The 15,963-nt window shown below is 41.3% G+C and overlaps 1 protein-coding gene across 3 annotated transcripts in view; it reads right to left on the minus strand.

Moving 5' to 3' along the window:
• Positions 1-565: 565 nt before the first annotated feature.
• Positions 566-15,963, minus strand: part of C1QTNF7 (C1q and TNF related 7) — a 93,244-nt gene continuing 77,846 nt past the window's right edge. For all 3 annotated transcript variants that reach the window (XM_037045618.1, XM_037045627.1, XM_037045637.1), the window contains exons 2-3: positions 7,601-7,846; positions 566-1,550 (exon numbers count right to left, since the gene is read on the minus strand). In XM_037045618.1, coding sequence (XP_036901513.1) covers positions 919-1,550; positions 7,601-7,846 — 878 coding nt within the window. In that variant the 3' untranslated portion in view covers positions 566-918. The remainder of the gene's footprint in view (positions 1,551-7,600; positions 7,847-15,963) is intronic.

Consider the following 15,963-nt stretch of genomic DNA (forward strand, 5'->3'; position numbering starts at 1 on the left):
TGAGGATGGCGTGGGAAGAATGCCACCACCATACGCCTCATTTTCTTTGCATATCCTCCATCTACCCAAAGACACACACTTCAGCACACATAATGTATTTCCATGTTTTCGGGCTCCCAGGAGTCAGTCTGTTGTGTGCCATGGTACTTATCACATGGCATGGAGACAATATGATCACCACACACTAGCCTGTGTGAAGGCGGGGACTTTGTCTTCACTCATTATTAAATCTGACCCAGCATCACAGTGTCTGCCTGGTTGCTGCAGGCTTAGCTAAAGAGTTGTAGAATAAATATACAAGGTGGGGGCAAAATTAGATTTATAGTTGTATCTGCTTTCAAATATAATAATGAATAAATAAGTAATAATACAAGAATAAACCCTGTGCTTCACGTCCAAGCATGAAAGAAGAAATAATTAAAAAGGAAATTATGACTTCACTTTAACTTGCTTGAGATTACTCAGCATTGCTTACCTCTGGTTTTTGACTAACTATAGTCTTTTGAGAATTATCAAAGACTGTCTGAGATGTTATGATTCTTTTAAGTAACAGGCAAACATGTAATTTTATAAAGATTTAATGAGGCAATATCATTTCCAGGTGGTTTTATCACTCAGGGAATTTAATAAAAATTTTATTAACATTGTCTTGAATTTGTTTAAATATTTATAAACACTGTTTTCAAGGGAATTCATATCTGGGGTTATTGTTTTATAGAATTCATTTTGGTTTGGTTTCAACAGTTTGGTGGTTCATTTTATTTTAATAGGTTTTGCTAGAACTGGCTGTAAATACTCTGCAATCTGAATGGGAGTCTCTTTGGATTTCACTTCTGTTTTTTGCCACCTCCCAGGGCCCCAGACTGAGTCAAAGCGTGTCCCCCAGGGATTTTGGAATGTTCTGGTCGGCTGTCCTGATCACAGCTCGTCGTCTTCTGATATGGAATCTAGATAATCTGTGTCAACGTACAGTAGAAATCCGGAGAACAAGCTGTCCGCCCAGCCTGGGTCTGAGAAGAGGCCATTCTGGTCAGTGAAGAAGATCTCCAGCCAGACTTCATCTTCTGGCTGTAGATAGATGACCGTGGACCCAGAAGCCACATCGTGGTTCCCTGTGTTGGCATCGAAGGTCTTTATCCGGTACTGCCCGTTGTGGACCAGCCCAATTGCCAGATGCTTATTGGCCAATGTGATATCATAAGAAAAGTAATAGATTCCTGGGAAAGCGCAGATGAACTTGCCCGTTGCAGGGTTGTAGTGCTCTCCCTCATTGAAGAGGACCTTGTTAAATATAATTGGTAGCCTTTCTTCTGGGTAGCTTGTTGTGATACCAACAGAAAAGGCAGATTTGAGCACGATGCTTCCACATCTACAAACTCCAGGCAGCCCCGGGTCCCCTTGTTCTCCTCTGTCTCCCTTTGGTCCAGGAGGTCCAGCTGGACCTACTTCTCCTTTCTCTCCTTCTGGGCCCATGGGTCCTTTCTTCCCAGTCTCTCCTTGGTCTCCTTTCTCTCCAGCAAGGCCCAGAGGTCCAGTCTTGCCTCTTAAACCTATAAAAAGAGTTTGCAGTTTAATCAATAGTTCCTTTAAATATAGAGTGACAAATAGCATGCCCACATTGTCCCAGCATACCCTAAATTTGTCTCTTCAGATAACTTTCAAATGCATACTCCCAAACAATCAATCTTCTAAAGAATCATGAGTACACTAAAATGGAAATATAAAATTTCCATTAGAATTCCAAGTGAATTTACTTGGCTATGTGGGAAGTCATTTAAATCCTGACTAATTTAAATAATTAACTATCATTCTGATGCTGGATCACCTGTCACTAAATGAGCCACATGCAGGTCTCATCGTTACGGGAGGAATTTAAGGAGCGGGAGGATGACATTACCCCCAGAGCAGAGTCAGGGGGGTGGACAGAGCCAGGCAGATCTTCAGAGGCTCTGCAGTCTCATGCCCCACTCTCCTGTGAGTACTACTAACAAAAGAATCGAAACGAGATCAGCTCCTATTTACTGGATGTTTTCTATATACCAAGAACAGCATTTTATTTACATGCATTATCTTCTTTAAGTTCTGCAACAATTTCATGACCTAGGAGTTATTATTACTTCCATTGTAGATGAGGAAACGGAGCCATGGAGAAGTCTGTTTGCTCATGGAAACAGAGCTAGTGAATGACGAAGCTGCCGTCTGAACTCATGCCTGCCTGACTCTGGAGCCTGAGCACTTCCAGGCAGTGGCTAGAGCAGAATCGTAAAGGGGGCCTGACACATAGTGAAGGATCAATATGCTGCAATCACTTAACAATAGTGACTGCCACCACTGTGCAGTAAGTCCTTTTTTTGGAGGAAAAAAACTGAGCCCCACAGAGGTGAAGCAAGGCTAGGACTGGAATCCAAGTCTCAGCCTAGTAATGCTTCCCCTCCATCTAAATGCCTCTTACCTTTGGGCCTGGAATTAAGAATCCTAAATTCCGTTTGGCTCTGCAGCTAAGGGTTGTATCGTTTTAGGCAAATCCCTTAATTTCTCTGGGTCTCCTTACATATAGAAAAGACATAGTCGCCATGAAGAGATTTCAACAAATTCAAAACCACCATAGTGAAATATTTTCTGTTTGTCCAATTTTTTTTATGTCTCCAGATCAACCATAGGCTAAATGCAGAGAAATAGTGGCCATGGCTTGAAAGTGCTAAGGAACAACTTTAATTTCAAATTGTATGTATAATAGCAACAAATTAGTAGCATTAAAAAGGTCATTCGATTTTATGGCCAAATCCATTCCATAAATAGCATCTGTGTAATGATACTTTCTCAAAAATATTCAAATTATTGGTTATTTGTGATGTACTTTTATAGTCAGGGACAATACATTGTTGATAAATTTTGTAGTGTATTTTCAGGAACTTTTATTCAGCTAAGCCTCTTTACCTTGATAGTGCGTTGATATCATTTATTTGAATATTACATAAGCACTGGTGTATGAGTTTGATCACTTTTCATTTATTTGGAAAATGTAGCAACAAGAATTTTGGATATTGTAAATTTGCAAAGAATAAAACCTACTTTTAAAACCTCAAACATTTTATTTCTATAATTTTGGAAAAGAGCTGCTTGCCAATTTATAGGGCACAAAAGATGGTAATAATGAAAGCAATTTTGGGGGAGGGGTGACAAAGATCAGCATAGTTACTGATCATAGAACTGTTCTTTAGTTGTATGTAGATGACATTTGCTTTTGAATTGAAATTTCACTGTCTCCAGCCAGAACCCAACCTGGTATTTATTTTTGAAATATGGTTATAATAGTTTGCCATTTCAATAATTGCTTTTTTGGGAAGAAGTAGAATATGAACATTATTTTGCTAGTAAATTAACTTTTAAGTTGAAGACAACTTCTAAATTATAATTTTATCTTCAATAGCAGCTTAACTTTTGCTATCTTCATCCGTGACTTTTGATGCATTAATTGAAAAAAACCATTTTGGCATCAGTAACAATTTGAGCATTAAATTTCATATGTACTCAAATTCTTTTTCTCTGTAACTTTGGGCAAGTCAGTTCTTGTCTGTGTTCCAAATGCTCCATTTGTAATATGAAGAAATCAGATCCAAATCCATTTCAAACATGGTGGGAAAAGCAGTAAACAGTGACTCAGCAGATCAGCCATAAACCCTAGTTCAGCTATGAGTCAGGTGAATTTGACAAAGGGGCTTCCTATCCCTGCCTTTAGTTTCTCAGACCTTGAAATGAAGCTATTGCACTAGGTCACTTGAGGTCTCATCCTATTGGAAATTCTCTGAGCTCAAACCATAAATACTAAGATAGGATTTTACAGTGAAAAGGTCTTCACAATTTCAGTCTTTGGCTTTTTTGTAGTTATTGACTATGCTGAACTGCAGGGAGTTAGATAATCGGGGGCCAGCTGTAATAACTTACAACAATTCTTCCTGTTTCCACACGGATTTACCCCTGTACCTGGGGCCAAAGAGGGGATAGATCATCCTCCTGCTCCCTGGTCAGACATGATTATGTAGAGAAGAGAATTATGGAGAAAGTGTTATCTGCATTTAAGTACTAAAGCTTGGAGAGAAAGGATTTCTTCTTAACTCTCTGTGGTGTGGGCTTACAAAGATTTTTTTCAGTGCCATGTCTTTCTTCCATCCATCCATGCACCCACCCATGCATCCATGGATTTATGCATGTGTGCACGCATCCACCTAAACCATCTCATGCCAACTAATCGTCTGCTGCATACCAGGCAGTGTCCCAGGGGCTAAGGGAGACACTGACATGAATGCCACCTGCTCCACTTTCAAGTTAGCTGTCTCTGTGTGTTGTATCTGCAAATATGGATCTTAGCTAAGTTTATAATATCCAAAGCCATGAAATAAACCACAATGACCTATTTCAGAAGGGGGTTCTACTGTTATTTGAAGATATTTATGTGGAGACACATTCAGATTAAATTCAATGTTGATATATGATACAACAGTAATTGCTATAGACCAGTGAATGAGACAAATATCTTAATGGAAAATTTATAGTTCAGTACAATAAGCTGTGCATTTGTACTTTGGAATAGTGAAATTAAACAAAAATTATGCTGATTCTGCTTGCACTTGGTGGAGGTAAGTGTGGTGGGGATGTTCCCCAAGGGTACATGGATGAGAAGACCTTTGTGGGGTCACTGAAGTGGGGAGAGGGAGAAGAAGCTCCCAGCTATGTGCACTCTTCTGGCCATGTTCAAAGCCTGTCCCCAAGCTCCAGGGCTCTGTGGATCTCGTTTGTAAGGGGCACTTCTCTTCAGCGATCACAAAGGCAGGCATTCTCACTTTTTCTTTCTTAGCTGGTACGTATTCTCATGAATGTATATGTGGATACTGGATTTAAATAATCTCAGGTTGGGAAAGTCATTTTATTTTTAAATCTCCATTTTTTCATTTGTAGCATTATTAGTATTGCTGATTATAATAATTGCTGATAGGATTATGGTGGACAATAAGTACTCAAGGTAAAATTTCTGACACACAGGTATATTATGTTCTTAATAAATGGTTACGATGATGGTGATGGCGATGACGATGATGATATACTACTGTGACTGTGTTTTTCCGTACTGGCCTCCCATACCCAAATGTCTGCTTAGTAAGGAAGGACAACGTTGTATTCCAATTAGTGTTCTCAGTGTCCAGAACCGTGTTCTGAACCAGGAGCGATTTTGCAATGCCCGCTGAGGGAGAGTTGGCAACATGGAGACATTGTTGGTTATGGCAGTTGGTGGGGGAGTCACTGGGATGTAGCGGGGCGCTGCTACATGTTGTGCAGAGCACGGGGTCATCATCCCTCCGTCAATAATTATTCAGTCCAAAGTGTCATTAGTGTGCAGGGTGCAAANCGATGATGATATACTACTGTGACTGTGTTTTTCCGTACTGGCCTCCCATACCCAAATGTCTGCTTAGTAAGGAAGGACAACGTTGTATTCCAATTAGTGTTCTCAGTGTCCAGAACCGTGTTCTGAACCAGGAGCGATTTTGCAATGCCCGCTGAGGGAGAGTTGGCAACATGGAGACATTGTTGGTTATCGCAGTTGGTGGGGGAGTCACTGGGATGTAGCGGGGCGCAGCTACATGTTGTGCAGTGCACGGGGTCATCATCCCTCCGTCAATAATTATTCAGTCCAAAGTGTCATTAGTGTGTAGGGTGCAAAACACTGGTCTAGAACAATCATGGATAGCAATAGGTGTGCAAAAATCTCGTGGAATATGTAATGCATGAGTGGATAAATGAATATATGGATGGATGAACATGGGGGTGGGTGTAGCTGGCCTCATACATGGTTAAAATGGTAGCAATTATGAATACTTGATGTGATCTGAATATATATCCATAAACATGTCTTTAAATAGCACTAGAACTACTTTGCAAACCAGATCACTCCTTTCGAGTTTATTACGTAGCTTTGAGTATTCACGAACTTAGCTATGACTCATATTTGCAGATCACAATGTCTTAAGTAATAGCAGCTAACATTTATCGAATGCTTACCACATGACACTCTGTTGCGTGTTTTACATGCATTATTGTTCTTAATCTTCCCAGTCACCCTTAGTATCCCTCATTTATAAATGAGAAAAACAAGGCTCAAAAAGGCTATTTGCCCATGATGCTAAGTAGTAACTGAAGAAGCCAAGATTTTATCCTGTCTTTCTGACTCCAAGGCATGTTTGTGTAATCACTGTATTATTACTTCCAGGCACAGTAAACTGAAAGGGTTGCTAATACCTAATTATGATCCTCATGTCATTTCCAGGATACTCATGACCATGACATAGCAGTCAGTGGTGCTCATAGGTGCTGCTGCAGAGAAGGGCTTGAAAGATAAAATTTAATTTCCAAATTAGTCTTTTTTTAATGTAATATTGAACTTCTACATAAAGATTCTTTATCTAATATTGAACAATATTTATGATTATTCAATAAATTGTTGAACAATATTGTTGAACAACATTCAACAAAAATTTATTGAACACAATAAATTGTGTTCAATATTTATGATTGTTCTTCTACTGATTTGCCAAATATTGACTGCATGACAAATTCAGAAACAAATTATCAGCCAATAATTTGAATATATATTATATTGTTTCATACAACAGGACAAACCGAGGTACAATGATGAGGTACAATCTAAGAAATAAGGTCTTTGTAGAGAGACCCATTTCTTAGATCTATTGACATTTTCTCTTTGTCTTTTCCCCCCAACTTTTATGCTTAGAAACATGTTTTTAAAGATTGATTCTAAATCGCTTCCTCCTTCAGGGTTAACATGGCCACTCTAGAATTTTAATTTGTTTTACTCTGAAGGATTGCAGAAACTAACAGTTTCCTGGGCCAACCATTTTTGTAAGAAAAATGAGAAAATTACTGAAAGACGAGGGGACATTATGTTGCTGTAAAGAGCTATAAGAAATCTTTTTTTTTCCTCGCTGCTACAGCACAGGTTGGAAAGTGATGAACTAGGAAAGAAGTATGCTGTCCTGTACTATTGCCATTTCATCTTTGACAAAGAAAACCTAGAAGCCCTTTGTGTGTCTTTGCTCAGGATATCAGCGCAGAGCAAGATGGCACCCATGCTTTTGGCTCCCAGTTCTGCCTCTCTTTCGTCTCCCTTCCTGTCCATCTGTCTGTCCATCCACAGGGCCATCTCACACCCAGCCACACCACCTGCCGCTGTAACAGTGCAGTGGTCACGACATCTGCTGTCGGAATCCAGCTCTGCCAGTCACTAGCAATGCTCTTCCGTGTTCAGTGACTCATTGGACTGCAGCATTGCTCTGTATTCTCATCTACAAAATAGGATGACTTCCGCCTGAAAGAGTTGCCGCTACAATAAAAGGAGAATGCACACAAAGAGCTGGGAGCAGCGCCTGACGCATAGTCAAGGTGCAAGCAACTGATAGGATTAATCATGGTGAAGTAGAGGAGGAATGTAAGGAACAATTCCCATTGGAAAAAGCAACAAAGAAAGGGGGCAGTTTTCATGGGGGGTGAAGGAGGGGATTTTTTACAGAGCCTCATCATTCATTACCTGCAGCCCCCTTTTCTCCTTTTTCTCCTTTTCTGCCATCTCGTCCATCTCTTCCTGGAAGGCCGATCCGACCGTGGGGTCCAGGGGAACCATTTGCTCCAGGGGGGCCTGGAGGTCCAGGTAAGCCAGGGATGCTACAGATGTATTTCGGGGAGTAGTTCTCTCCTTTGAACTGATTACCCCGAGGTTGTCCACTTGCACAAATGGCAAAACTTGTAACATAGAGCAAGACAAACATCTTGGGCTCTGCAAAAAAACCAACACACAGAGATAAATGCACACTCTCGGGTGGGGCTTTTGGTGCAAATGAACATCAGAATAGGCATCTGCAACGAGTCTCTTCCGTGCTCACCTTTTCACGAAGGTAAGAAAACACCGTTCGCTCTCATAATCCTGTTGGAAACTATCAATGCATTGTTGGTGGAGAGCTCTCAGCGCCCCACACAGGGCTGGTGGAGATGAAGGACTGATTTAAAAATTTTCAAACTAAATCCCTTCATTGCATAGTTTCTGCAGGAACCGTGGATGGACCTTGCTAACCAATGTTTTCTTTTCGCCAAAGTAATGCATTTTTAAAAAAATTAGTGATGCAAATAAATAATATAAATATCAACATTACTCTCACCACTTGAGGATAATCTCTTCACATTTCGATATCCACATCTTTCCTATCTTTTCTACAACAAAGAACAAAAGTGATATCATGTCGTTCATGCTATTCCTCAACTTTTTCCACTTGACAATATATCATGAACTCCTACCCATGTCAAAAATTATTCATAACATTAAAATAACTTTTGGATTTGATTTGTCTCTACTCTCCTTTACAGAGAGAATTCCCCACTATAAACAGTTCTTTCCAGTTTTCTGTCAATATATACACCATACTAGAATCTTTGTATCTAATCTTTGCATGCATCTCTGGTCATTTTCTCAAAATTTTGGGGCCTTTTAAAGCAGGATAAAGAAAGTGGCATTTTTAGGAAAACCATGTTCTTCACTAAAAAAGCATGTGTAATGCCAATTAGTGTTAATTGGAGCACTCTGCTTGTCCTGAGGGGGTCTCAGGCTTTAATTTAAAATCTACAGGATAAAATTCCATGGTGTCCCATTAAGCTGTCAGCACTGGGACTCCATCAAAGAGCTGAGCAAAATGAAAGCATGCATAGTACCAAGTGCTCTGAGCGAGGCAGGCAACAGGTCGCTTCAGCTATGAGCTGGTAGGACTTGGTTTCTCTCTCTCTTAAGCCTGGCAACTGAGAGGGATGGGTCACTTACTGTCATGACATTTGGCATATAGGCCGGAGGGTGTGCAGTGTAGGTTAAGGACCCCTGATTTTTCTATGCTAAAGGTCCTTAGCACTAGTAGCATCTTGGATTGGTAGAATGTATAGATGGTGTTCGGGGGCCACATGAATGAGTGGTTTTTAGATAGTTGGACCTCTGCTTGAATAGGAAGTCTGTGCAGTGCTTGATGTATATACCTGATATATACTCACCCAAGGAGGAAATTATAAAATGTAGGGGAAGCAATCAGACAAAGTTTCTTTGCTTCTTTGGACAGTCACATCAGAAAACGAACCAGGCGCACTGTACCACTTTTATGGTACCCATGGGGAAATTGCAACATCTTGGAATTAGACCCAGAAATTTGCCAGATTGTAGGAATGACAAACCAAGAAAAACAGTGTGCACATGTGGTTTGAAACAGATCTGATTCCTAGAAACCTTATTTGTGAAAAACTAAAGCAACTTATCCAAATATAGGCTCTGTCTCCTTGAGCAAACTTCCATGTTACCAGTGGGCCCTTCCCCCCAAACCAACATCTTCATCATGCAAGATTTCTTACATAGCACAAGCTCAAGTAGAATTGCACACATGGAACCTATATAGTATTATTAGCCAATGTCACCCCAACAAATTCGATGAAAATATTCAAGATTACTGATTCTATGGCTCAAATCGGATTAAGGCAGTTCCTGAAAGGTCTAGTGGGTCTGCTGAAAACACAGCCACTCACATGCACGTCAGCTGAAGGAAGTGGAAGAGCCTTTTATCTCCACTGCCTGCCACAATTAAAAAAAGATGCAATCATTACATTGCTCTTCTTCTTTCTTGTAAAAATCTAACTGGAGGAGGCTTTGAGAAGGGATTTAAAAACATGCTCATAGAAGACAGTCATGAAAAACCTGTTAACCTACAGACGGAGGCTGGGATGCTGTAGCTCAGGCCAGAAGTTGGTTCAGAGAGGGAATTGAAGTGACCTGGAAAGAAGTCGTTTTGGGCAGTGACATCTCAGACACTCTGACAAAAGGGGGAATCAGGGATCAGTCCACGAAGAAGCATGCAGTGAGGGTCTCAGTTATGGCAGATGGAAGGAGCAGAAATTTTAGGTATGCTTGGAGCTGCAGGTATCACTATTTCCAGGCACGAGGTGCTCAATGGGGCAGTAAGTAACGGGAAGAAATGCATTCGCAGAGTGAGTGGTTTGCTTCTCATGGACAAGGGCACTAGAGCATTTCCTGTACAGTAGTCTAAGTGCTGGAAGCACCCTCAGTTGGAATTTTTTGAAAGGCACTCCAAGTGATTATCTGTTAACAAGCTTCATCAGAATTGAGGGACAATGTGTTATGGTGCCTGATGAGTGATGACGGTGTGGTTTTGAGTGGCCAGTCCAGTTTTGGGACTCAGTTCATCAGGATGGCAAATGGGGATGGATTATAATGGAAAACGGCAGTGGCATCACCCTGTGATGGTTCTTTATTTCACTGAAAGTCAGAAGCCTGATGGTATAACAGGTGTGGAATGAGGTTCAGGACTTTGGGTGTCCAGGAATACAGGAGAACCCCCCACAGCCATCACTAGGGGGGTGGGGAAGCAGACACATTGGTGGAGAGGTACTTTGCGTATCAATAACTACTGGATAGTATTCGCTAAATAGTTAGACTGCTGTACTGGGGGCAAGGGAGGTGGGTGTGACTTCAACCCTTGACGTAGCTGGGAGACAGTTTCCCGGCTGCTGTCCCTGTGCGTGAGTGGGAAGAAGGTTCCCCTGCCTCATAGAGCCACACCTGCCCAGATTAACAATGGAAACAGGAGAAAGGCCAGAGAAGCTAGAGGGTGGACTGGTGTAACCCTTTGCGGGAGGAGCTGGAAATGGGGTTACAGAGGAAGGGCAGGCTGGGATTTGAGCTCAAGCTTAGGGCGGCCTCTTTCTTTTGACCAGGTGGCACGGAAGGGAGTCGGAGAGTCCTGAAAGGGCTCTCTCTCTCTGGCATGCAGCTTGGAGAAGAAAAGCGTGACGTAGCAGCTGTGCAGAGCTCTTCCTAACCATGCAGCTTAGGACGGAGAAGCACTCTAGGCCGTGCAGGGAGTAATGATGAGGGCACCGACACACTGTCGTGTCGTAGTAAGGGATTAGGCCATGCACTGCTGTGATCGTGTCAGCTCCAGCTGACTCCAGAATTGCGAAGGACTTCTTTGCAAGATGCTGCTTTGCAGACCTGGACTTTATCTGGGCTGTTAAGACTTGTGCCCTTTCCTGAATTTCACCATGATCCAGACTAATAGGGAACATTGTTTCCTGGACTATTATATGGAGGCTGATGGCAATGTATCCCAGACTCTGCACAGATAGTGATATGGGAACTTCTGGGGGGTTCTTTCTGGCTTATAGTCTTATGGGGAGCATGAGAAGTATCAGGTCTTGTGGGAAAGGAGGGCTCCGAGCTGAGGTGCTCTGAGCACCCCCAAGGTTGGAATGTTGTAAATAAAGATCTGCTCCATCCCACACTAACTGTTGGGTTGTTCACCAAGGTAACACATGGACAGGCCCGGTCTGCTTGCTCACAGTCTGGGTGAGCTCAGCAACGATGGTGGATGGTCTATAAGGACCTTCTTGGCTGGGCACCGAGCCTCCTTCTTCCCTGAATCCATCTTCTATTCTTCTCCTTTTCCCTTTCTCAGCTCCAGTCATACTGAATTTCTTGGTGTTCCTCCAAGATGCTGAGTGCTCTGCTGTAGCACCTTCATACTTTCTCTTAGTCTCGGCCTTTCTCTCTGTCTCGTTCTCCGTCTCCCAGATACGTACTTGCTTCATCCTCTCATCTCCTTCTTTAACTATTGGCTGAAACCCCACCCTCTCACCAAAGCCAACTTTTACCACCTTATTGAACATCACAATCCACCTTCCCCTACTTTCCGACTCTCCCTCACCCTGCTGATTTTTTTCTCTTCCATATTGTATTTATCTCCCTGTAACTCACTAGATTATTCTTATCTTTGTTGTTCTTTCTATGTTGGACATTTCCATCTGCTAGGAGGAAAGCTCTGTGAGGCCGGATCTTGGAGTCACTGACCTCTCCAACTATCTCAGTGTTTGGCACACACCGAGACTCAGGCTGGGGACAGAGGAGAAGGTTTTAATTTTTGTGGAAAATGTGAGTTTTGTGGAAAAAAAAAAGACAACCAGAGAGAATGGATTATGACAATATCACAAGAAAGAGGAAGGAGAGGATTTAAGGAAACATTCCTTTTGCAGAGTTTTAGAAATACAAGTAAAAGACTCAGGTTGTTTTAATTTTTCATAGTGTAGAGCATTTAAAATGTTTTAAATATGTATTTTTGTGTGGGCAGAACATGTACATTCATAAATTTAAAACCTAGAGTATGCAAAAAAGGTAAACTTCTTCTTCCTCTCAGTCTCTCAAAAGCAAGGTACAGAAGGGGCGTGCGGTTTGCTGTCCTGGAGGCAACACCGTTGCTCCTTTCCTCTGTGCCCTCTTCCCGATGTTGGTGCGTTGTGTGGCCCTTTCTGTACCTTGCTTTTTCACATCTTGGAGATCTTTCTGTGAGCGGCGTATGCAGAGTTGCCTCGTTATTTTTAGAGGTCATAGAATACTCACCACATGGATGTGTTCCATTTAACCCATCTCATACTGATGGATATTTGGGATATTTTCATTCTTGTACTATTCTAATAGTAGAGTGATGAGTATCTCCACAGAGTTCAATGAATATCACATACATAACATTTTTGCACATAGTGTATGACACGAGCAGTAAAAAGCTTTTTCCAGTTTGTCTTTTTGTTTTGTTCGTGTATTTTAAAATATTTTTTTATCATGGAAACACATTTTTAGGTTCAGTTTATTCTATTTATAAAAACCTCTTTACTTCAAGATTATTTGACCCATTAGCATTTTCCTGATGAGGTGTGTAAGGTAGAAACCCAACTTTATATTTCAACAACTTATGTTGAATAATTCATCCTTCCCTCAGTGCCCCACTGGTTTGCAATTAATTGGTTATTTTGGCTGGGACTGACCTGTGTGTGTTATGGCTTTATAAAAATTACAATGTGTTTCGACAGCTTTATTGAGATTTAATTTACACAGCATAAAATTGACCTACTTAAATTATAGAACTCAGTGTACACCACAATCTGATGTTAGAACATTTTCAAAACTTCAAAAAATCTTCATGCACATTAGCAGTCACTTCTCATACAAAGTGCTTTGAAGGATTACACTGAATTATGCAGATTTATAGAATATGTGCTAAAAGGTCTTTCCCCCCCTATTATGCTTCTTTGGACTTAGAAAATCAAAGCTCTGGAAACACTGGTACTCTTGAGCAGATCTGTCCTTGATGTTAATTGTAAATGACCCTCTGTTCTGTTTTTCGGCAGGCATTACAAAGTGCTGCTACTTCGTTTTTTAAGCACATACTGAAAAAATCACTTTGTGGCACCGTAGGTTTCAGAACCTGTGTGTTAACATGTGCTTTGAATACATAAGGCAGGAATGTAGCACATAGTGTTCTGTGGGGTCTTTCTTTTCCCTTTTGAGATGGAACCCTGTGTTCTTGCTAAACTAGCCACAGAAAACAGTAGGAGGAATACGGAATAAATCAGTGCAAAATCAAACTTCTAGAAAATGTGTCCACAGATGGAGATCCCTTTATAAATAGCATTTTCCCCTTTATTTAAAAAATAAACAAACCCATGTATGTACAGTCAAATGTTATTCAACAAGAGAGCCCAGAATACTCGATGGAAAAAGGGTAGTCTCTTTAGTAAACGGTGGTGGGAAAACCGGGTGTTCTGTGCAAAAGAACAAAATTGGACCCCTAACTTACACCACTCAAAAAATTCACTTGAAATTGACGACAGACTTAAAAGTGAGACCTGAAACCAAAAAACCTCTAGATGAAAACAGGAAAAAAATCCTTAACATTGGTTTTGGCAACAGTGTTTTTGGATATGACACAGAAGCACAGCCACAGAAGCAAAAATAAATGGCTGAGACTCCAGCAAACATAAAACTTCCTGCACAGCAAAGAAAACCATCAACAAAAGGAAAAGGCAGCCCACAGGATGGGGGGACATGTTTGCAAACCGCCTGAGCAATACCAGAGAGGGCATTGCTATCCAAAACATGTAAGGAACTTACACAACTCAATAGCAAAAAATAAATAATCTGATTGAAATGGGCTAAAGATCCGAACAGACATTGTCCCAAAGAAGACAGGCCAACAGCTACGTGAAAAGATGCTCAGCGTCACTAATTATCAGGGACATGCAGATGCAAACCACAGCGGAGTATCACCTTGCACCTATCAGATGGCTGTTACCAAAGAGAGGTGAGAAATGTTCCTGAGATGTGGAGAAAGGGCAGCCCTCCTGCACTCGTACAGCCACTAAGGAAAACAGTATGACTGCTCAAAAACAACTCGAAAAATTAAAAATAGAACTATCATGTGATCCAGCAATTCCACTTCTGGGTTTTTATCCAAAAGAAACGAACACAGAATGTTGGAGAGCTCTCTGTGTTCCCGTGTCCACACAGCATCGTTCACAACAGCCCCGACGCGAAAACGGCCTGGGCGTCTCCCGACAGATGGTTGAGGAAAGAAAATACGACTCAAATACAAAGGAATACCATTCCGCCATCAAAAGAAGGACATCCTGCCACTTGTGACAAAACAGGTGAAATTCAAAGGCATATATGAAGTGAAATAAATCAGACAGAAAGAAAAAGACTGTATAACATCACTTATGTGTGGAATCTAAACAGCTGAAATCACAGAAATGTGGAGTAAAATGGGACCTGGGGGTGGGAGAAAGGGGGAGATATCGATTGAGTGGTCAAACTTCCAGTTAAAAGATGAATATGTTTGGGAACTAATGTCCAGCATGACATCTTTCATGGACAGTACTGTAGGACATCCTTGAAAGTTGCTGAAGTAATAAATCTTAAATGTTCTCGCTGTACACGCAAAATGATAGTTATGGGAGGTAATGGACGTGTTAACTAATCTGATGGTGGCAATCATTTCAGAATAATCATGATTATAAACCCATGAGAGACTGGGTATCAAACCTTCACATTGTACCCCTTACACTTACACAATATTATATGTCAATTACATCTCAATAAAACTGGAAAAAACTGTACTTGGCAGAACTGTACATTGGTGAGGCTGCTGTGCAAAACAGTATGGAGATTCCTCTAACACTTTCATACAGAATCACCATGAGACCCAACAGTTCCAGTTCTGAGTACACACCCCAAAGAAGTAAAAACAGGGGCTCAACAAATACCTGCGCATCCATGCTCACAGCGGCAATATTCACACTAGCCAAAAGCAACCCACGTGTCCACCGACAGGTGAGTGGATAAAGCAAGTAGGGTACAGACTTACAGTGGAATACTGTTCCACCTTTAAGGGGAAAGAAACTTTGAGACACACTGCAGTGTGGAAGCATCTTAAAGACTTTATGCTGACTAGTGTTGAACGGTTCTACCTGCATGATGTAACCAGAATGGTCACAGTGGTAGACAGGAAGTGGATTGGCGATTGTCAGGGGCTGGGGGCAGGGAAGAGGAGTCCGTGTTTAGTGCAGACAGAGTCTCAGCTGGGAAGGGTGAAAAGCTCTGGGGATGGGTGGGGTGGGGTGAGGGTGAGGGGTTGTATGACAGGGTGCCTGTGCTTAATGTCACAGAATTGCACACTTAAAAATGGCAAATTTTGCATTATGTATATTTTATCACAATTAAAATACTAAATATGGGGATGAAGAAGACATATTAGTTTTCTTATTTCGGTGCTAGGAGTTTTAAAGACAACATTTTATTTTACAAATAAGAACACCGAGACTGAGGGTACAAGTCCACACAGCCATAAAAATGGCTCCGAAGGACTTGAACTGAGCTCTTTTTGTTTGCAAATACTTTGGTTCTCCCCTATTTCATGTGAGGGAAACTATAACGTTAGTTCGTGACAGAGGGCTGGACTTGGTTATTAATTCAAGTTGAAAATGTGTTTTGCCTGGAAATGATTAGGAAGAGGCTAGGTAACC

The sequence above is a fragment of the Sturnira hondurensis genome, unplaced genomic scaffold (genome assembly GCF_014824575.4).
Source record: "Sturnira hondurensis isolate 20B ecotype Veracruz unplaced genomic scaffold, ASM1482457v3 Scaffold0000780, whole genome shotgun sequence".
NCBI classification, from domain to species: Eukaryota; Metazoa; Chordata; class Mammalia; order Chiroptera; family Phyllostomidae; genus Sturnira; species Sturnira hondurensis.